General features: G+C 45.1%; 1 protein-coding gene across 3 annotated transcripts; it reads right to left on the bottom strand.

Annotated features, from left to right (window-relative positions):
* Positions 1 to 9,187: 9,187 nt before the first annotated feature.
* On the bottom strand, positions 9,188 to 22,309 carry MS4A2 (membrane spanning 4-domains A2). Of its 3 annotated transcripts, none has more exons than XM_060399599.1 (9): positions 22,216 to 22,309; positions 20,318 to 20,479; positions 19,748 to 19,943; positions 18,179 to 18,302; positions 17,289 to 17,423; positions 15,600 to 15,656; positions 14,435 to 14,590; positions 13,982 to 14,080; positions 9,188 to 12,901 (listed from the first exon to the last, which is right to left on the bottom strand). In XM_060399599.1, exons 3-9 carry the CDS (start codon positions 19,807 to 19,809, stop codon positions 12,803 to 12,805), a joined length of 732 nt encoding a protein of 243 aa, XP_060255582.1. In that variant the 5' UTR covers positions 19,810 to 19,943; positions 20,318 to 20,479; positions 22,216 to 22,309; the 3' UTR covers positions 9,188 to 12,802. The 3 variants fall into 3 exon arrangements, with proteins under 3 accessions (XP_060255582.1, XP_060255583.1, XP_004016559.2); XM_060399600.1 differs by having other exon boundaries at positions 20,318 to 20,460; XM_004016510.6 differs by lacking the exon at positions 20,318 to 20,479.
* Between the last annotated feature and the right edge of the window lie 642 nt (positions 22,310 to 22,951).

Genomic DNA, 22,951 nt, shown 5'->3' with positions numbered 1-22,951 from the left:
TTGTTCCACCTGCACCCTGATTTGTGATGGTACTGCGTGTGTGTGTGTGCGTGTGTGTGTGTGTGCATGTATGCCCGTGTGCATGACACAAATGTGTTCATGCGGCTGTCAGAAAGCAGACGGAACATGTATTGTTATCTAAGATCGAAAGCGGCTTCCTCAGTGGCTCAGTGGTAAAGAATCCACCCGCCAATGCAGGAGACCTGGGTTCAATTCCGGGTGGGGAAGATCCCCTGGAGAAGGAAATGGCAACCCACGCCAGTATTCCTGCCTGGGAAAGCCATGGACAGAGGAGCCTGGTGGACATGACTTAGCGCCTAAACAAGATGAAAAGAACCAAGGCGCACACTTCCCAGCATATTCAGGAACTCCCCTATGGATGAGCTCCGTTCCGAGAGCACTCTCAGGAGTACAATTTGTTCACAAGTCCAACGAGGTGAGCCTCAGCACCCAAAACACAGTCGGCTGCGTAGTGCGGTGACAGAAAGCGAGAGTGGACGTCGCTCAGTCCTGTCTGACTCTTTGTGACCCCACGGACTAGTCCATGGGATTCTCCAGGCCAGAGTACTGGAGTGGGTAGTGTTTCCCTTCTCCAGGGGATCTTCCCAACCCAGGCACCGAACCAGGGTCTCCCGCATTGCAGGTAGACTCTTCACCAGCTAAGCTATCAGGGAAGATCCTGATATATACTACTGTATGGTAATGAATTTATAATACTTTCCTCACAATCAATACATGGAAAACAAACACAAAAATAAAACGTTTAACCTTGCCATAGAGTACCTTGGAAATTACAACAGTACAGAAAACTACAGCTGGCACGCGGGGGCTGGCATCCAGCAAACCGGCGGGAAGCGTCACTGACGCAGGAGGGAGACGAGCGGGGAGAAGGCAGAGCTGAAGGGTGGGCAGCAGCAGGAGTCGGGGGGCGAGCTGCAAGCGTGTTCACGCCTGACCTTGACGGCACGGGTCCTGGTTCCTCGCGGGATGCAGTTCCATGTCTACCTCTTGAGAAGAACGATCCAGGGCTGCGGGGGTCTCTCTTCCCTGTCTTAGATAACGCGATTGCATTCGGCGTGGCTGCGGCAGCCTTCGTGCACCGCTCTACGTTCAGGTCCTGAGCCTCGTAAACCAACGGTGCCTCCTCCAACAGAACTGACTTCGTGACTGGACGTGTGAACACACGTGCTCACCTTGTACAGGTCCGCGATGTGAAGGTTCGTGTGTAGGGGCTCACTGTACTGCTTTTCCTTTGCTTGGTCTTGCAGGAGTTGTACCAGAAACTCCCTTGAGTGGGGCTGGTTAGGGCGTAGTGGAGAGGGCTAAGTTCTTTGGAGAAAATGAAGGAGTCAGGCGGCGGAAGCAGGGAACTAGGTTTGCCATCTAGGAACAAGGCAGCAAACATGGCGGAAGGGGAGGGAAGGGCGACGAGAGCTCGGTGAAACGCCTGCCAGGCACTGTTCCAAGGGGTCCGTGTTTTCTCATCCTTTCCACATGGCCGCTCTTCAGCCAGTAAGTCGTGTCTGACTCTTTGCCGCCCCATGGACTGCAGCACGCCAGGCTTCTCTGTCCTCCACTGTCTCTAGGAGTCTGCTCAAACTTATGCCCATTGAGTCAGGGATGCCATCCAAACATCTCATCCTCTGTTGTCCCCTTCTCCTCCTGCTCTCAATTTCCCCCAGTATTAGGATTTTTTCCAGTGAGGTGGCTCTTCACATCAGGAAGCCAAAGTATTGGAGCTTCAGCATCAGTCCTTCCGATGAATATTCAAGGTTGATTTCCTTTAGCGTTTTATGCTTTGATCTCTTTGCTGTCCAAGGGACTCTCAAGAGTCTTCTCCAGCACCACAGTTCAAAGCATCCTGTGTTGTTCAAGAATGATCTATATATTCAAAGAAAAAGGAACACAATCTCAAAGAGACATCTTCATTTCCATGTTTATTAAAGCATAATTCACAAAGCTAATGTATGGAAACAAGCTAAGTATCCACCCAGATGAATGGATAAAAATATAAGAAAAATACACATATATATCTGAGAAAAGAGGCAGTGACATTGACCCATTAAACGCATGGTTATTTTATTTACTGTCTCCTATTGTTTATAAAGAGCTAGTTAGATCAGTTTTGAGTTCTTGGAAAAAATAAGAACATGATTCTTATATATATAAGATTACAAGATCCTGGTACGCTCCAAGTGTGGTTCTTCCGTTACCACGGGGATAGGTTTTCTGAAACACTTTCCTGTTGCTCTGTTGGTGGCATCAAACCTCTTGTCAACGGTGCAGGAGATGCTGTCTCCACTGTGTGAGGATTTGATGGCAGAATGAACACACCCTGTGGAAACAACAGAAACGCCATAGGTGAGTCAACCAAATAACCTCAGGGCTTCTCTTTCCTATCTACACAGTCTCGTCATTAGTACAGCCAATGCTTTCTTCTCTGAATTCAGTCTTGAGGTCTATTTAGTTTGTTAGGGGCCAAATCCCAGCTATGACAAGCTCAGCGAGGTACACTAAGCCCAGGACCTGAATTATGTTTCCTTAACAGAACATTCCTTGACCAAATTAGGAAGACTTCCCATACACACCAACCAGAAAGAGACAGGACATGCGTTCATCCTGCCTGGCCAATCATGTAACACCAGCTACTCCTGTAACTGAGACAAAGAGCTGCCTTTGTATAAGCCACCATACTCCTTTGTTCAGGGCTCTTGTCGGATTCCACTGTGCTGGAAGAGACTTGGGCCCTAGCGTGCTAGAAATAAACTCCCTTCTTGCCTTTGCATTACTGTGGTGGACTTGCTCTCTCGGTCAGTTCGGAGATACGGGCTCGGTGTATAACAAGTTGAGTCTCTCAAGTATTGCTTAGATCAGGCTAGAGCGGAGAAGAACCTCTGGTGATGGCTTTGGCATGAGATGCAGCCGCTGCAGGGTGGACCCATGTTACACATGGACGATGATGCCCAACATGCTGGGTAAAGCAGAGCATCGCTGGAAAACGCAGAGCGCCTCTTCCAAGCCAGGATGGTGCTCACGCTATGGCAGCAACACACCCAAATCCCTGATCTGCTTGCCATGACCACAGCGCTACGAAAGCCTACTGACCCAGGATGGCAGGAATCATCGGAAGCTAAGGCAAATGCTGGTCCTTCTGCCACAAACTCAGTGTGAGCTGGAGTGTTTGAGGGGGAGGGAGGGGGACCAGAATGGGACAAAGCCACTGCCCCTCGGGGTGCACACTCCCCAGCTCTGTCCCCAGCGGGTTAGTGGGGGCAACGCTTCCCACTGTGAAATGACTCAAGGAGCAGAAGGAAGCCCAGGCTCAGATGTCACGATAAGAGCGCAACAAAGAGTCTGTTCCCGTGTGCAGACGCTTCACTTCATGAAAATGAAATGCTTCACGTAACAAAATCACAAAATCGTTAGAAATTGCTGAGAAACACTGCCTTCTAGGGTCTTAAAATGCAAAAGTTCACTCACAAACTTGACATAATTAGTCAGTCTCTCTTCTATGAGGAAACGCTGTGGGGTTGAAGGTTGAGGTGCAGCATGGAAGCCCCAAAAGGAAGTAAAGATGAGCAGAGTGCTGTAGGAAAGGAACAGAAAATGCTCTCACCAGACGATTACTGATTTGCCGTTTGACTTCAGGCAGCCCAGATCTACACCTGGGCTTTTGGGTAAGGAAATTAAAGAACATGTCTTGGGGCTTTAATGCCCATCTTCTCCCAGTGGAGCCCCTAATCCTTGGGAGTAATACTTTCCCTGCCTCTCCTAGGGCCTGCGTGCTCCCTCCTACCATTCCCTAACCCTCACGATCTCACATTCTTTCTGCTCAGCAGTCAGGAGGAGCTGAGCAGGTCTCAAGATAAGAGCGGTGTGCCCGCGCTGACAGAGGAGTCTGAAACCCTGACTTTCTTCAGAGGCCCAGGGAAGGGTCCTCTCATCAGATCACGGAGTAACATCTGGCAGTCTCCAGGACCTCTGCACTGTGAACTACTCGCCAATCTGGACCAAGAGGGGATGCCCTTTGAGGTACCAAGGATGGAGAAAAACAGCCTTTCTTTATCTATCGTGGTCAGCAGAATTCTAAGATAACCCCGAGTGACCCATGCCCCTGTATGACGCCCTCCTCTTGAGTTCCAGGTGGGACCTGTGTATAGGATGGGCTATCCCTCCTGTGAGTAGGTTACTCACCAGTTGCTTTTGAGTTGATCAAAAGTGGCATGTTCCTGGATTAGCTTGACCCAATCACGTGAACTCTTTAGAAGAGCCTTAAAACTTCAGAGACGTTAGCTCTCCTGCTGTCTCAAAGTAGAAGTAAGTTTTCCTGATTCTATTGTGGAGAGGAAATCAATTCTGTTACATGAGCTTGGAGAGGACCTACCCCACATCCAAGGTCAGGGGCGGCAGCCAAGAGGAGCTGCCCCATGTCCAAGGTAACGAGCAGCAGCTGCGCTTAGCTAGAGCAGCAAAGCTGCTGGACGTGAAGAGATACCCCACATCCAAGGTAAGAGAAACCCAGGTGAGACGGTAGGTGTTGCGAGAGGCATCAGAGGGCAGACAGACTAACACCACAATCACAACCAACTAGCCAATCCGATCGCACGGGCCACAGCCTTGTCTAACTCAATGAAACTAAGCCATGCCGGGTGGGGCAACCTAAGACAGATGGGTCATGGTGGAGAGGTCTGACAGAATGTGGTCACTGGAGAAGGGAATGGCAAACCACTTCAGTATTCTTGCCCTGAGAACCCCATGAACAGCATGAAAAGGCAAAATGGTAGGATACTGAAAGAGGAACTCCCCAACAGTAGGTGCCCAATATGCTACTGGAGATCAGTGGAGAAATAACTCCAGAAAGAATGAAGGGATGGAGCCAAAGCAAAACCAACACCCAGTAGTGGATGGGACTGGTGATAGAAGCAAGGTCCGATGCTGTAAAGAGCAATATTGCATAGGAACCTGGAATGTTAGGTCCATGAATCAAGGCGAATTGGAAGTGGTCAAACAGGAGATGGCAAGAATGAACATTGACATTCTAGAAATCAGCAAACTAAGATGGACTGGAATGGGTGAATTTAATTCAGATGACCATTATATCTACTACTGTGGGCAGGAATCCCTTAGAAGAAATGGAGTAGCCATCATAGTCAACAAGAGAGTCCAAAATGCCATACTTGAGTGCAATCTCAAAAATGACAGAATGATCTCTGTTCATTTCCATTCAATATCATAGTAATCCAAGTCTATGCCCCGACCAGTAACGCTTAAGAAGCTGAACAGTTCTATGAAGACCTAGGAGACCTTCTAGAACTAATACCAAAAAAAGATGTCCTTTTCATTATAGGGGACTGGAATGCAAAAGTAGGAAGTCAAGAAACACCTGGAGTAACAGGCAAATTTGGCCCTGGCATACAGAATGAAGCAGGGCAAAGGCTAATAGAGTTCTGCAAGAGAACACACTGGTCATAACAAACATCCTCTTCCAACAACACAAGAGAAGACGCTACACATGGACATCACCAGATGGCCAACACCGAAATCAGATTGATTATATCCTTTGCAGCCAAAGATGGAGAAGCTCTATACAGTCAGAAAAAGCAAGACCAGGAGCTCATTGTGGCTCAGATCATGAACTCCTTATTACCAAATTCAGACTCAAATTGAAGAAAGTAGGGAAAACCACTAGACCATTCAGGTATGACCTAAATCAAATCCCTTATGACTATACAGTGGAAGTGAGAAACAGATTTAAGGGACTAGATCTGATAGATAGAGTGCCTGATGAACTTTGTGACATTGTACAGGAGATAGGAATCAAGACTATCCTTAAGAAAAATGCAAAAAAGCAAAATGGCTGTCTGAGGAGGCCTTACAAACAGCTGTGAAAACAAGAGAAGTGAAAAGCAAAGGAGAAAAGGAAAGATGTAAGTATCTGAATGCAGAGTTCCAAAGAATAGCAAGAAGAGATAAGAAAGCCTTCCTCAGCGATAGTGATCAGTGCAAAGAAATAGAGGAAAAGAACAGAATGGGAAAGACTAGAGATCTCTTCAAGAAAACTAGAGATACCAAGGAACATTTCATGCAAAGATGGGCTCGATAAAGGACAGAAATGGTAGGGACCTAACAGAAGCAGAAGACATTAAGAAGAGGTGGCAAGAATACACAGAAGAACTGTACAAAAAAGAACTTCACAACCAAGATAATCATGATGATGTGATCACTCACCTAGAGCCAGACATCCTGGAATATGAAGCCAAGTGGGCCTTAGGAAGCATCACTACGAACAAAGCTAGTGGAGGTGATGGAATTCCAGTTGAGCTGTTTCAAATCCTGAAAGATGATGCTGTGAAAGTGCTGCACTCAAGATGCCAGCAAATGTGGAAAACTCAGCAGTGGCCACAGGACTGGAAAAGGTCAGTTTTCATTCCAATCCCAAAGAAAGGCAATGCCAAAGAATGCTCAAACTACCACACAATTGCACTCATCTCACACACTAGTAAAGTAGTGCTCAAAATTCTCCAAGCCAGGCTTCAGCAATATGGGAACCGTGAACTTCCAGATGTTCAAGCTGGTTTTAGAAAAGGCAGAGGAACCAGAGATCAAATTGCCAACATCCCCTGGATCACTGAAAAAGCAAGAGAGTTCCAGAAAAACATCGATTTCTGGTTTATTGACTATGCCAAAGCCTTTGATTGTGTGGATCACAACAAACTGTGGAAAATTCTGAAAGAGATGGGAATACCAGACCACCTGACCTGCCTCTTGAGAAACCTGTATGCAGGTCAGGAAGCAACAGTTAGAACTGGACATGGAACAACAGACTGGTTCCAAATAGGAAAAGGAGTGCGTCAAGGCTGTATATTGTCACCCTGTTTATTTAAATTCTATGCAGAGTACATCATGAGAAACGCTGGGCTGGAAGAAGCACAAGCTGGAATCAAGATTGCCAGGAGAAATATAAATAACCTCAGATATGCAGATGACACCACCCTTATGGCAGAAAGTGAAGAGGAACTAAAAAGCCTCTTGATGAAAGTGAAAGAGGAGAGTGAAAAAGTTGGCTTAAAGCTCAACATTCAGAAAATGAAAATCATGGCATCTGGTCCCATCATTTCATGGGAAATAGATGGGGAAACAGTGGAAATAGTGTCAGACTTTATCTTTGGGGGCTCCAAAATTATTGCAGATGGTGACTGCAGCCATGAAATTAAAAGATGCTTACTCCTTGGAAGGAAACTTATGACCAACCTAGATAGCATATTGAAAAGCAGTGACATTACTTAGCCAACAAAGGTCCGTCTAGTCAAGGCTATGGTTTTTCCTGTGGTCATGTATGGATGTGAGAGTTGGACTGTGAAGAAAGCTGAGCACTGAAGAATTGATGCTTTTGAACTGTGGTGTTGGAGAAGACTCTTGAGGGTCCCTTGGACTGCAAGGACATCCAACCAGTCCATTCTGAAGGAGATCAGCCCTTTGGAAGGAATCATGTTAAAGCTGAAGCTCCAGTACTTTGGCCAGCTCATGCGAAGAGTTGACTCATTGGAAAAGACTCTGATGCTGGGAGGGATTGGGGGCGGGAGGAGAAGGGGATGACCGAGGATGAGATGGCTGGATGGCATCACGGACTCGATGGACGTGAGTCTGAGTGAACTCCGGGAGATGGTGATGGACAGGGAGGCCTGGCGTGCTGCGATTCATGGGGTCGCAAAGAGTCGGACACGACTGAGTGACTGAACTGAGCTGAACTGAGCTTCTACAATTTGCTTCTGGGTGTATTTCATGCAGCGCTTCCCAGTTGGCACTAATGGCAAAGAACCTGCCTGCCAATGCAAGAGATAGAAAAGATGCAGGTTCAATCCCTGGGTTGGGAAGATCCCCTGGAGGAGGGCATGGCAACGCACTCCAGTATTCTTGTCTGGAGAATCCCATGGCTAGAGGAGCCTGGTGGGCTACAGTCCATAAGGGTCACAAAGAGGTCACATCATTCGTGTCTGATTCTGTGCGACCCCATAGACGGCAGCCCCCCAGGCTCCTGCCCCTGGGATTCTTCATTAAGACAGCACATTTCCTGTGGCGTTCAGATTCTAAACAGTCTCTGCTCCTCCGTGCTGGTCAGCATAACACTATGCAGGGATTCCCAGACAGAAGTTGTTTGCGAGACGTAAGCTGAGCCCTGTTGACGGTTTGTGGAGGGGCCGAGGTTTTTCCAGTGGAGGGATGCACTCATGTCGCACAGGTGCTGACTACCAACAGCCTGCCACACTCTTGTACGTGTAAATTCACCTCAGTGGTCTAAACCAAGCTGAAAGCGCGAAAACGGTGCTCTGTTTTATTAGTGCTTGATAAGTAGAGCTGTACATCATAGAATGAGAATTATTTGTGAAAAAAATTTTAATATTCATTTATTATTTGGCTGTGCTGGGTCTCAGCACGCATGCAGGATCTTCCGTTGCAGCCTGTGGGGTCTAGCTCTCTTAGCAGGGACTGAACCCAATCCCTGCATTGGGAGCGGGGTATTTTAACCTCTGGACCACCAGGGAAGTCCTGGGGAGAATTTTTTCTAAGACAGTTTTTAAAGAGAGAGGTTTGATTAGCTTTTGTCCCAGGAGTTTAGAATGAACGTTGCTGTCCCAGATGTCTTGCTGGACCATACATCAAATAGCATTAAACAGCTCTGATTGCAGCTGCTGTCCCAGTCACAAGCTTAGTAATTACGATCCCCAGCCATCCGAACTGTCTAAAAGCAGGGAATGTGAAGCAGGAAGTTCAGCTGGGGCTTTTTGGTCCAAAGTGCTCATTGTCAGGTGGAAAAACTGAGGTCCTCAAAGGGAAAAGACTGACCCGTAGCAAAACAAATAGGAGTCAGGACTAACTTGTAAAATGCAACTCACAGTTCAGGTTCCTTTTAAGTTTATCGCACCATTTATTGGCAAGAAGGCCAGTGATTGTGGCTCTAGTCCATTTTCTGTTTGTGGGGTTGTTTACAGATTGTCCCATTTGATCAAGCATTATTTAAAATGCGGACTCCAGAAACTGTTCTTGGTCCTTAGCATCACTGAATTGATATTTTGATTCCCAATTATCCCTGATCAATCTCCTCCCCACTGTACACACACACACACACACACACACACACACACACACACACAGATACACACACACATACACACACGCAGATAAGAAATCAAGTTAAATGATTCTGATTTATTGAACAAATACTAGTGATTAAGGATATATCAAGGAGATCAAAAATACACTGATAATACATGATTATCCATTGCATCTTGGGGTAAAGTGATTATGAAGCAGGCTGGATGGATACATGTACATTAGGCAATCTCAATAGAGAGAATAACCTTTAAGTTGATGTTTTAAAAAAGACAAATTGAGACACTAAATATGTGAAGAGCATTCCCGTTGCATTCTCAGTGTATGCCCAGAGTAGGCGCATGATAAAGGGCAGGAAGGTAAGGAACAACTATCAGAATGACCTTAAGACAAAAGAAAAAGTGTGGTGTATATAGAGATATACAGTCAGTATGGGGTTGAATATTAACTGAGTGGAGGAAAGAGCAGGGTAAAATATTATACAATAAAGAGGTAGACCAGAGTCACTGCTGGAGGTCCTGGTGGGCCAGGTTTGGATGTGAACATATTTTCCTTGAAAGTATGTAATTATATCTATGAATGATTAAGAACAGTGAATCAGGTTGGCAAGCTACGCAGTAAAAGAGTATATTTTTAAGCTGCTGTCAAGTTTGGGGAAACAAATCTTAATTTCAGAAAAAATGAAAATGGGAAATCTAGGCTCCTAAGGCCAGAGAAGCATGAAAGCTGGCGTCAGCATTGGCTGCATGGTTACTCGGTCTCCTTCATAGCCTGGGGAAGTTAACACCTACTTACCAGTTTTTAATTTTGGCAATCCAAATAAATTAAATGTACTTAATTATTTCACTAATTAATTTGTGAATAATACCCCCAGCTGATTCCTTCAGTCTCTCCCCAGGACTCTCCTATCGAGATTTAGGCTAAAAGTGTGAACTGTTTTTGGCTTCTCTTTAAAAAAGTCAAAGCATGCTCGTCTGGACAGCTTTGTTCTCCTTTGCCATCTTCTGCTCACAGTCCCGTCTCTCCTAGCACCACACGTGCCCCATCGTCTCTCTACCTGTTTCTGCAAGTGTCTTGCTATCTCATGCCTCACCATAGCCCTGTTCTGAGTTTCTCTGCACCTTCTTCTTTCATTCACTATTGCTGTTTTCTCTGTCCCATCTCTACATCTTACGTGGATTTATCCCTATTTACGTGATTTGTCTCTTCCTCGAGTCAGCAGATACTATGTCTGACAGTTACTTATTCTTTGTCTAACCTCCGTCTACTTTGGGCTACCTGTTGGCTGCAGCTTCACAGTGCATTTTCCTGCCTAATTCTCTTATTTTCTGCCCTAGGTATTTTCTCTCCTTCCCCCCACCCCCATCCCACCACCTGGTGATGTGTATGTCCCCACTGGTTACAGGCATGTAAAGGCTAACTTGGCTTTGCTTTTATCTCAATATAATTCTCTTAGAGTGTTAATTTTCTTCATTTAATACTGATCTCTCTTACAATAATACTAAACCTCTGTCACCAAAATCCATCCTTACCAGCACTCTGCCCTGAGTACTACCAGGCAATCTGAAACTTCATTTCCCTTCGATCTCCTAAAATGACAATCCAAAACTGAACTTAGTCTGGGTCTGTCTGTACTCCTCATGTGTCAGTCTGTATTTCTCACTTCCTGTGACTTTAACGTTACCCGATGCTCTTTGATCGTAGATTCGAATGCAGAAGATGGTAAGCAACTGGTTGCCTCTCTGATTTCATTTTTTTTTGTAATTTTTTTTTCAGTATTGTTAAGTAAAATAAAGTAAAAATAAAAATTCTAAAAAAAAATTACAAAAAAAAATTGGTTTCATTCGTTAATTCAGCTCATTAGTGGGAAGACCAATAACTCTTTCTTCATTTTTTAGAAACTATCATTTCTCTTCATTTCCACTGACTTCATTTTAGCTCAGGTCTTAACTGATTCTTCTTTCATTTCAGATTCTTCATTAAGTGATTTTTCCTTTATGGTTTACAGCTCACCAGATACAGTGAGTAACTTAATAAAACTCCCTACTGTTTATTCATCAGTCTGCAAACAATTCTGAGCAATATTGTATCAGTGAATGTGCTGCTGATTCAGGCAAAATATAGATTTTTATGAGATTTTGTGTCTCTGAAAAAATATATTATCATTGAGGGGACATAAAATATTTGCCTATAGAAAATCATATAGAGTGTAAGGTATGTGTGTGTGTGTGTGTGTGTGTGTGTGTGTGTGTGTGTTTGATTCGAAAAACATCATCTAGAGAGAGAAGCAATCAACTAGAAAAACTTAAAGAATCAGATGGGATTTAAGATAGACTTCACAGAAAGGAGAGACTCAACCGAAAATGGAAAGGAGGAAAGAACGTTTCAACCCCGGATGCTGACGTGAGGCGGTCAAGCAGGACGCATGTTAAAGAGAAAGTTGAAGCGGGACCAGGAAGTGGGACTTTCACGATAAAATGGACTTAGATTTTGTATCATTAGAGACTGCTGAGACTCGGAGGTTTCTATGTGTGAGCATGGATGAATATCCATGATTAATACGAATGAATGGATTCCACAGTAATTTCTTTTTAGAGCACTTTTAATTCATACAGTGGCGCTTGCTTTGGCAGCACATAGACCAATTTATCCTGTGTTCGCACGTGTTTCTACACACACTTTTAGAGCTGGCAGGTAAATTAAGGTAAATTATTCCTAATATCTTAATGTCAGAGATGAAAAAACCCTGATTAAGTAAAACGTTAAAGGATTTGCCACAGCTCTCTCGACAAGCAGGCAATAGGCCTGGTACTGCAGTGCTCTTCATAAGATCAGCGACCCTTCTAACACGCTGTGTTGTTTTGTTCATATAAGAACAAACACGATGAGAAAATATTTATTGCTAATTTGATATGTTTCCACCAAAATGGTTAATACATGCCTAAAGAATATTCACATGTCCGTCTAGCAAAGTCTTTCTGACTCTATTCTTAATTCACGTCAATTTGGTCATCCTCTCCGAACTTCCTCCTTTCCTGTGTGACTTCTGACTCGACCTGGTGACACGCCTTCTCTGAATCTTCGCCCCTGCACCCCATACGCCCACGCTGAGCACCCAGCGTGGGTGGAATACTGGAATGCACAATGTGAAGGAGACAAGTGTGACCAGCCTCACTTAGCTGGTTCTCAGTATGAGTTTGCTGAATGGACTTTGCCCTCAAGGTGCTTGCAGTGGGAAAGGGGTCACAGATCACACACATCTGCAGCTCTAAAAAAGGCTAAGAGCAAATATCATCAAACTGTTAAGCTGAACTCAGCTCTCAGCCAGTCTTCCTCTTGTCTTCCCTATTGGCAGTTATGCTTACTAATTACAGGTGGACATCCCAGAAGGGATGGGCGTGACACAGTGGCAGAAAACAAGAAACACAGGAGTCTATCTCATCTACAAATGCGAGGGGGTGGATTTAGGCGAACAGAGACAACAAAAGTAGAACATTGCCATCTGGAGAATAAACCATAATATAAACTTGTCAAGTCATAGAAAAAATTGAAATGTTGTGACACAACATGCAAATGAATGGATTCCACAGTAATTTCAGTAATGTTGTTACACAAATCTCTGTTGTTACACAGAGATCATGGCTTTCTAAGCTTTTTTGCTGTGAATCAGAATGTTTTGGACACACGATTCTTACGAATCAGCAGGAGAAGCTGTCTCCTCTCTTTCTTCCAACTCACTGTAAATCGGTGAATATATATTTACTTCTTCATAAAGACGATCTTCTGGAATCTGATGAGTTGAGGGGGAAAAAACATTATCAATCACCAAGAATTTGCCATTAGAATACTTGTGTAAGAGGCATATCTCATCTTTTTTTGTATCTCACAGCCTGCCATTACACTGTGATAGTTTAGCCACCTGATGTGACGAGCTGACTTGTTGGAAAGACCGTGATGCTGAGAAAGACTGAAGGCAGGAGGAGAAGGTGATGACAAAGGATGAGATGGTTGGATGGCATCACCCACTCAACGGACACAAGTCTGAGTAAGCTCCAGGAGATGGTGAAGGACAGGGAACCCTGGCGTGCTGCAGGTATATCTCTTATCTTGTCTCTGAAGGAAAGTGATCAGAAAAGGCAGGCAGACTTGAATGCTTCAGGCAAGTGGAAAGATGGAGGGAGTGTGTTTCACCTGGAAGATCTGAGTAAATGTATATGCATCAGGTATTTCTAACTCTCATTCGTCACAGGTATAAAACTGGGGAAGACACGTGGAAGCGCAGTCGGTAGTCATGACTCAGAGAGGAAATAAAAGACAGGCTTCAGAGCACGTGGGGAGATGAGATCCCAGAACAAGAGGGCAGGGACAAATTTTAAAAAGCCCAGATATTTAAATGATTCCAACATTCTACCTGAATATTTGTCTCTTCTGCTCAACATAACGCTTAATACTCTGAAGCAGCTACATTTCCTAAAATGATGAAGATCTTACTTTCCCAAACTTCAGCCAAAGGAATTATATGAATACTATGACGTTTGTGAATGGAAAATTTGATTCAAAACGTGAGATTTGGTTCCCATTTCTTCACACCCTCTCCAGCATGTATTGTTTGTTGACTTTTAATGACGGCCATTCTGACTGGTGGGAGATGAAACCTCATTGTGGTTTTGATTTGCATTTCTCTAATAATGAGTGAGGTTAAAATAAATTAATTCATTCAAAATATGAGATTCGGAAACCAAAATACTGAAACTTGGAGAAATGGAGTATTGAAACTGGAAGCAATGTTTCAGGAAACCCAGGCCACACTCTTAAGCAACAGCGCCCAAGTTCTCTATCATTTAGGATTTACTATCAGGCCTCCGCTTACCTGATTTCCTTCAATTATTTCTCCAATTCCATAAGCTATGAGTGACACAGCGCTGCCAAAGCCCAGGATGGTGAGAAGCAGGATTATCGCCACAACCTCCTGTTGAGCAACAGCCGACAACAACCGAAAGGACAAGTGGAGTCACAGGGTAGGAAAGCGCGTTCCCTTCCAGCAGCCCCTGCTTTCATCACCCACGCCCACTCAGCACATGGCCAGTTCCTACAGAATGACACGCGCGAACACCAGGAGGTGGTTACTCAAAGCCCCTGGCACCGCCCTAGCGGGATTCAGGTCGAGGTGGGGAAAGAGGCTGGCACGACCCTGGGCACGAGCCTCCAGCACACTGCATCACGTGATGCGGTGGCAGAAAAGGGTGGTGTTCATAGACAGGGAAAGAAGGCATCCCGCTTAGATCAGGACCGGGATCTCAGCCTTCGCGTGAGCGATACGCACGGTGGAGAAGCAGGCCAGGGAGCAGTAGTCATTCTCATAGACCTCCTTGCAGCGGTAGACGTAAGTGGAGCTCTGCTTGAGGTTACTGATGAGGACGCCGACGCCTGTCCCCGCGGCTACGCTGCTAACCGCATTTGCTCCCAGGCATCCTCGGATCTGACGGCAAAGAGGAACATTTAGACTGGGTCCCGCACCTGCCGCAGTGTTCAATCGACCTACCTGCATTTCAGGGCTGGATACATCCAATAAACTCCTCACTTATGCCAAGAGAAAACAGTGAAGTCACTCAGTCGTGTCCAACTCTTTGCGACCCCATGGACTGTAGCCCACCAGGCCCCCCTGTCTTTCACTGTCTCCCAGAGTGTGCTCAGAGTCATGTCCACTGAGTCTAACCATCTTGTCCTCTGTCCTCCCCTTCTCCTCCTGCCTTCAATCTTCCCCAGCACTAGGGTTTTGTCTAATGAGTGGGCTCTCCACATCAGGTGGCCAGAGCTTCAGCTTCAGCATCAGTCCTTCCAATGAATTATTCAGGGTTGATTTCCTTTAGGAAATGGAGAAGGAAATGGCAACCCACTCCGGTATTCTTGCCTGGAGAATCCCATGGACAGAGGAGCTTGGTGGGCTACAGTCCACGGGTCACAAAGAGTCGGACACGACTGAGCAACTTCACTTTCACTTTCCTTTAGGATGGACTGGTTTGATCTCTGAGCTGTCCAGTGGACTCTCAAGAGTCTTCTCCAACACCACAGTTCAAAAGCATCAATTCTTCAGAGCTCAGCCTCCGTTATGATCCAACTCTCACATCTGACATGACTACTGGGAAAACCAAAGCTTTGACTAGACAAACGATACTCATAGCCTCTCATCAATAGACTCCTCAACTGGAAACGAATCATTTGTTGGATCACAGGATGATAGTGTGAGGACATAGCTGGTGTGAGGGTATTTTTTCAACAAGTATCAAATTAATACATCCATTGTTTTCAAGTGATACAATTGTTATTTTAATGATTACATGTTTAGTGACTATATCCAAGACAAAAGTGGATTGGAAGAAAATCACATATCCACATTCACTCAGAAGAGATAACAGCACGTCTCCTTCAAGACTCTTAAAATTAAATTTTTCTTACCTTCTCAAGGATAAAGACAGAATGCAACTCACCAGATATGCTGAAGGTTTCCTTTCAGACATGATTGACAAAATTCCAGAAATAGCAAACTGTTCCAAAGGAAGAAGGGGAAAAATGCTCAGTGAACATTAAGATATTAGGAATAGTTTACCTTAATCTACCTGCCAGCTCTAAAAGTGTGTGTAGAAACACATGCGAACACAGGATAAATCAGTCTGTGTCAGCGGTTCTTCTCTGTGTTTCTTCCATCTTCACCTTCCACATAGAAGGTGAAGTTGTGGGCATTCTATAAGGTGTCCTTAAATCCATTTTGTTTTTTAGTTTTATTATTTTATTTTTCTAATTTCCTATAGAAAGCTTCTCAAAATTAAATGTCCATGTGAATGATCTTGTTAAAATGCAAACTGTAAGTCCTAGACGTGGTCTGAGATTCTCCGTCTGTGCCAGGCTGCCAGGTCATGCTGACTCTGAGAGTGCATGGGTCCCCACTAAGTGCTGTGAAGCCCAGCAGCCCCTGGGGCATGACTCTGCTATAACACGACTCGCATGTTATTTGATCGTTTGCTCGAATGAGCATCTTGTGTGTTACAGTGTCAGTCCCTCTGGGCAAGAAACATGTGTCTGTCTCCGGAGTCTGCCATCTATCTTGTCGACATATAGCCGTTATGAAAATACTCATGGGGAAGGGTTTAGTGAAATTATCAACCAGGAGCACATATTCAAAACATTTCATAGATTCAGATTGTATGGCGAGTTGAGAGACATCCAATGAACTAAATGATCGGAATGAAAAGACAGTAAGGAAGTTTCAAATTAGGTACGGCAAAAGTTTAGGGAGAGTTTTGAACAAGTGACCTGAGACCTGCGTATTTAGCAGAGGGCCAAGCCAGTGCAGTATTTTTAGGGTTAAAATACATCCTCGTGAATGAAAATGTTGACGCAGAAAGCAACAGGGATTAATCAGAAACAAGCATGCTGAGTGCGAGAAGCTAGGTGTCAGAGAGAAGATGGCCTTATCATTCATTTATATAAAACTCCAGAAAATGCAAACTAATCTGTAGTGACAGAAAGCAAGTGGCTGCCTGAGGATGGTAGGACAAGGCGTGAGGGACGGGTCACCAAGGGGAACAGGGAATTTTGGGCTGTGATGAGTATCTTCATTATATTGATGTGGAAAGGTTCTCATGTGTCGTCAAAGTTGATCACATTATCCACCTTAAATAGGTGCTGTTTATTATACATCAGTTATATTTCAATAAAAACTATATATTTTTATGAGCTCATTCAGCCATCTAGCTTCCAACTAGTACAATGACGGAAAGAGATTCAGTGAGAAAGTACCTAACAGAGTTTCTAGGGCTCCGTCGAAGCTCATCAAATGTCAGCCTTTCAACAATCTCTCCCCACTACCTTTGCTAAGATAGCTCTACTGGTGAATGGTGTTACGCAAATTTTTCTCAAGTTGGATTCTGAAAGTTTAGGTTCGATTCTTACTAGTTAAATGCCCCTTGAGCAATACATAAACATGTATTAGCTAATTTAACCCAAGGTGCTTTGTAAACTGTAAATATGCCTCTATATCTCTCTCTATAACCATATACACACTAGAATACACTCATATATTCTCAACACTTGTTAGAATAAGCAATTGTTAGATCTGATCTGGGTAAAAGAAAAGCCACATGCAGTATTATTTCAGACAACTGTAGGCGTATACTCACAAATAGGGCTCCCCAGAACGGGTAGCCAGCTTTAAATGATGAAAAAAAGTATTCAGTAAACTCTGAATCATTGATCTTGGAGCTCACAATTATTCCAAAATAAAGGTATATCAAACCAATCAGAATTTGTGTTACCTGTGGAAAAATGCATAGATTTTGTGAAATCAGAAGGTATTTTTCTAAGATTACATCAATTTCCTTATAATTGAGGCCAAATGTGAGAAATTGCTTTGGTGTCTTGGGCAGTCCTCAAAAGGATCCAAATGCAGTATTTTCCAGTATCATCTGGCCACTCTAAGAATTTACACTTGGCACGACCTCGTCATGCAAGCACAGCCATCTCCTGTGCCTTTATTCACATACTCAGGGTGGGCAGCAATCATGGCTCTTTCTGTCTATGAGAAGACAAAGATTGTAAATCATTCACAGAATGATATTGGTCCATTGGCAACTGGCCAGAGCTGGCAGACCCTGTTTGCTGGTCTGGCCCTAGTCTTCACGAGGAAATGCTTCTTTCTACCCAACAGGGTGCCTGGAGGTGGTGGATCAGTTGCTAAGTCGTGTCCGACCCTGGTAACCCCATGGACTTCAGTCCACCAGGATCTTCTGGTGAGATTTCCCAGGTAAGAATACTGGAGCGGGCTGCCATTTCCCTCTCCAGGGAGTCTTCCCATCCAGGGACTGAATCCAGGCCTCCTGCACTGCAGGCAGATTCTTTGCCAACTGAGCCACTGTCGGGACTCTGCCTAACAGTGTGCGGTGAGTGTCAATAATTTTCTACTAGGTTTTTCCCCCCATGAGTCTGAGTAGGGAAGCTATGTTGATGCCACCAAATACTCTTTCTTAGAGCCAGTCTTTAGTCTAGTTGAGGTTGGAGGAGCCTCACTCACCCCCAGGAATTCCAGCTCTCTCTTCAAAACAGTCAGCCACGTTTGGCGTGGTGCGGTTGGGGCAGGCTTTTCCAGTAAGACGCTTTCCTGGAGAGACACTTCTGCAAGTTCAATTTCAGATGCACTGCGGAGTTCACACAGAAATGCAGCTGTGAGAAAACCCTCTAAGTCTCCATGCAAAGATTGCAACTGAGAGAAAGGAGAGTTTTGCTTATTTTTCAAAATAATTCTGTAATTAAAATCTTCACCGTAAAAGTACAGGAAACTCGGAGGCTCAGAGGGTCCAAGTTAGTGGCCAGGATCACTATCTGATCATGGTTAGATGGAACAAAACCCAGACCAAGGCTTCTTATTCTTGTGCTTCTGTGTACTTAATGACTCAGGCATGTCCGATTCTTTGCAACCCCAAGGACTGCAATGTAGCCCACCAGGCTCCTCTGTCCATGGAATTCTCTAGGCAAGAATATGGAGTGGGTAGTCATTCCCCTCTCCAGGTGACCTTCCCGACCCAGAGATCAAACCCAGGTCTCCTGATCGCAAGTGGATGTTCTACCATCTGAGCCAGCAGGGAAGCCCCTTCTCATTCTTAATCCAGAGTTGTTAACAGGTTCTTTCTCAGTAATCCATGCTGGTGAGTAAAAGTAAGAACCGTCAAACATGCTTACCTGCACATCTCTCAGTCTTTTTAACATAGAAATGGATCTGAAAAGACGTTGTCAGTGACACAGTCAACTTCACGGGCATAAAGGAGTGACTTTGAAAGCTCTGTTGGTCTCTGTTCCTATTTTCATCCTTAGAGGAGGCTCACTGGCAACACTATGTCTTCCCAGGCATTGGTATACTTAGCATTTTACAATGGCTTTCAGTCTGTTGCTGATTTCTGAAGCTCTGCCTTCAGTTTCTCCTCAAACCTTTAAAAGGAAGTTTTAATGTGTGTTGGGCTTCCCTGGTGGCTCAGACGGGAAAGAATCCGCCTGCGATGCAGGAAACCTGGGTTTGATCCTTGGGTCGGGAAGATCTCCTGGAGGAGGGCATGGCAACCCACTGCAGTGTTCTTGCCTGGAGAATTCCGTGGACAGAGGAGCCTGGCGGGCTGCAGTCCATGGGGTTGCAAAGAGTCGGACAGACTGAGCGACTAACACACATCCCTTATGTGCTGATCTTCGGTATCCAGAGGGAGACTAAACTATTCACACCTCCACCAGATTTCACCCTGCGGACACTTCCCTCTAAACAGGGGGGCAGGATCCGCAGCTTGAGAGTCACAGAGAGTCACACATCAGACACAGAGGCAAGGGGGTACGAAGCCCCTACTTCAAGCCTAGAATATGAGCCTCTTTTGTTAGAAAACTTCAGCTGTTCCCAACCTACAGGCTAAATAAAAACCTTCTCCCATTGACCAGAGAGAACTACTGGGAAAGTATAGCAAATAACTGCTTTATACTCGGTATTTTCAGTAAGCCCAGTGGGCCCACGCCCAAGTTCACGACCTGGCATCGCCCCAGCACTGTGACTGTCTCCAGCTCGTTAAGTGACGGGGAGTAGAAACAACTAACAGCTTGTGCCTACCTGGCGGGCTCCCGTGGAGTGGGGAGAGCGAGCTCTGCCCTGCCCCTGCCTTCCGCCTCCATTGTCTCGCTAGCAGAGCTCTCCGGGGATGAAGGGCAATGTCACAAGCCCTGGTGGGCTCCCTCTCAGAGTCTCTGGACGGTCAGCGAAGAGGGGTGACTCATGACGTGGGTAACTGTCTTCACACTTTTAGACACTGGTCAGAGAGATAAGTTTCCTGGCTGATTACGATCAACAGGGCTTTTCTTGTTATCATAAAGAACAAAATTGAATGGGCTACTGAATTGGGATGAGTGTGAGTTGGGGAGACTTGAGACTCTTGGAGGATAATTCTTTCTGAAATCAGCAGGATTTACAAAACCCCAAAATGAGAGGGTTTAGTTGGAATTGCGAAGGTGAGAGAGAACTGCAGGGCAAAAAGGGACTGTGCTTCTCTCCTGGTGTTTCCTCTGCTTGTGACCCAGGTCAGCCGTCCCTATGTCGGAAGTCCTCCAGTTGTCTTCAGAGGACGGGGCTGCACAGGTGGTCCAAGGCTGAAGCACTGTTCGCAAACAGGAGTGTTTCTGATACCTGTCTTTCTCCAGACTCTTTCATGTCGCTGCAAGCGGCGTTCTTTCACTCTTTTTATGGCCGAGTAGCATCCCATCGTGTGTGTGTGCCACAGCTCCTTTATCCAGTCATCTGTCGGTGGGTGTTTAGGCTGCTCCCACGTTCTGGATATTGTAAACAGTGCTGAAATGAACATTAGGGGGCATGTATCTTGTCAAATTATGATTTTCTCCAGATATATGCCCAGGAGTGGGATTGTTGGATCAGAAGGTGGCTCTATTTTTAGTTTAAATAGAGCCTCGGGATTTTTCATTCGCTCACGTCTCCCTTAGAGAAGTTACACCATATTTGCTAGAAAAGACCTCAAAGAAATGTCTCCTTATGGCGCTTTCTGGAAGCGGTCTATAATACCTCATTGTGTTTGCAGAGAATAGTCAGAAACTAAACTTGAGGTTTAGAGAGGAAAGAGACTGAGGATGGTCTTTGGTGTTTGGACACAAGCCTATTTTGTGAGAATTTTCAATAGAAACTTGCAAAATGCAAATCAGTAGCTGAGATGCATCTTGTGAGTTTCAACGAGTTTCACACCCCAGCTTTCGCCAGCTCCTTCCTGGGCTGAGATGCTTATCATCTTCTGTGTCCTCACTTTGGGTCTTTGTATAAACACACTCCTCGATCTTTCGCAACAGTAGACACTGAAACATATACCAAAGTGCCTTTTTTTTGGTGTGGGCAAACTTATCAAGATGAGTTTTGACCATGCCTCTGCCTGAAGGAGGAGATAACAGTGCCGGCATTCCTCCCACGGCAGGCGTTTCCTCCTCCTGGAGCACATCTGCCCACACTGTTCACCCACTCATCATCCGGCTTCCTCTTTGACAAGCAACGTTTCTTCTCTTTGATATACACTGGGTTTATTTCCCCAAACTCCAAAGAAATTTGCTTTCAGATCCCATCTGGCCAATTGTTTCCTCAAACTGAATGTTCAGGTCACTTAAATGTGCACGCGTTTACATGTTGCGAATTGAAAATTGCTATCTCTTCAGGGTATTTTCTGAAACTCCCAAAGGAATCCCAGTCTTTCTCTCTCTCTGACACACACACACACACTCACACACACTCACACACACACACACACACACACACACACAGTCTAGAGCAAACAAGCATGGAGGTCAGAGAGCAAATTTCTTCCTCTTTTCAATGTTATAGCAGTTATCCACGCCAATTCAACGAGAGAAAAAAGTGTGAGGATAGATCCTGAGCTTTTTTATAATTTTATTTATTTTTGGCTCTGCTGGGTCTCTGATGCTTAGGGGCTCCTCTGCAGCTGCGGTATGTGGGTCAGTCACTGCAGTGGCGTCTCTTGTTGCAGAGCACGGCACTTGTGCTTCTGTAGTTGTGGTCTGTGGGCTGTTTGTGGCTCACAGGCTCTAGAGCACAGCCTCAGTAGTTGTGAAACATGGGCTTAGTTGCTCTGTGGCACGTGGGATCGTCCCGGACCAGGGATCAAACAGTGTCTCCTACACTGGCAGGTGGATTCCTTACCATTGAGCTGCCAGGCAGGCCCTATACTGATCTTTAAAAAAGAAATGAAATTGCTTTCACTTGTAGATGTAAATAAGAGCAAGATGTAAAGATGAACAAGATAAAGGAAAACATTATATAGTTAAAAAGAAGACCTGATTGAAGAAAAGAGACCTGATTAAAAAAAGACCTAATTAAAAAGAAGATCTTATTAAAATAAGACCTGAAGAGCAAAATATAAATGATACCATTTAATATATTAATATTAATACTATTTCAATTCCCACAAATTGGTCTATGATTTTTAAATCAAAGTTGCAAAATATTTCAGAGCTTTATATAGGAAAAGCAGAATTAATGAAAAATGACAATACGAATGTTACTGCAAATACCTTTCCTTCCCCTGAAGTCTATTCACCAATGGTTTGGTTCACTGTATCAGACTCCTGACCACCCTTCTTCTCTTTACTCCTTCCAAACCACTCTGCCTTGCAACTGCGATGACAGTCCTAAATTCCAAGTACATGACCTGACCTGTTCATTGTGTGGGTAAATATTTAATAGCTGGCTTTCTAGGGTTGGAGGGTGGAACTTGGCCCTGGACAGTAAGGAATCCACCTGCAATGCAGGGTCTTCAGTCCCTGGGTGGGGAAGATCCCCTGGAAGAGGGCGTGGCAACCTTCTCCAGTGTTCTTGGCTGGAGAATGCCATGGACAGAGGAGCCTGGCGGGCCTCAGTCCACTGGATTGCAAACAGGCAGACATGACTGAACGCCTAAGCACGCACATGGTATAAACAGTTTCACCACAGCCTGCTTCAAGCTAACAAACTTATGTTCAGTCATCCTCACTGAAAATTAAAGTCACCACTCTCAAGGCAATCTAAGCCAGTCCAACAGCACCGTCTGTTTCTTTCAGGCAAGGCTTTCCTGGGGCCCGAGGCCGAAGAGGGGAGTGAGAACGGAGGTCCCTGCCTGCTCACACCCTGAGGAAGGGGCACGCTCATTCCTTACTCGGGCTGGAGGTAGCCTGGAGAGATGCTTGGGGGTTTGGCCCCCCTTAGACGGTGCTGTGTGCGGGGGCACGCACACTACCTTGCTTGCTGTTCTGTCTCATCTCCTGCGAGGCA

This window comes from Ovis aries, chromosome 15, assembly GCF_016772045.2.
Source record: "Ovis aries strain OAR_USU_Benz2616 breed Rambouillet chromosome 15, ARS-UI_Ramb_v3.0, whole genome shotgun sequence".
Taxonomy (NCBI): domain Eukaryota; kingdom Metazoa; phylum Chordata; class Mammalia; order Artiodactyla; family Bovidae; genus Ovis; species Ovis aries.
Note: the sequence above shows the minus strand (reverse complement) of the source record. Positions and strands in the feature narration are given on the sequence as shown.

Bases quoted from the DNA above. Each gene is read 5' to 3' on its own strand.
- MS4A2 (XM_060399599.1), bottom strand. From the start codon at position 19,809: ATGGAGGCGGAAGGCAGGGGCAGGGCAGAGCTCGCTCTCCCCACTCCA. The intron at 15,657-17,288 runs GTGAGTATACGC...CCTTTGGAACAG, and splicing joins CGTTCTGGGGAGCCCTATTT to TTTGCTATTTCTGGAATTTT. The intron at 12,902-13,981 runs GTAAGCGGAGGC...TCAACTCATCAG, and splicing joins AAATAATTGAAGGAAATCAG to ATTCCAGAAGATCGTCTTTA.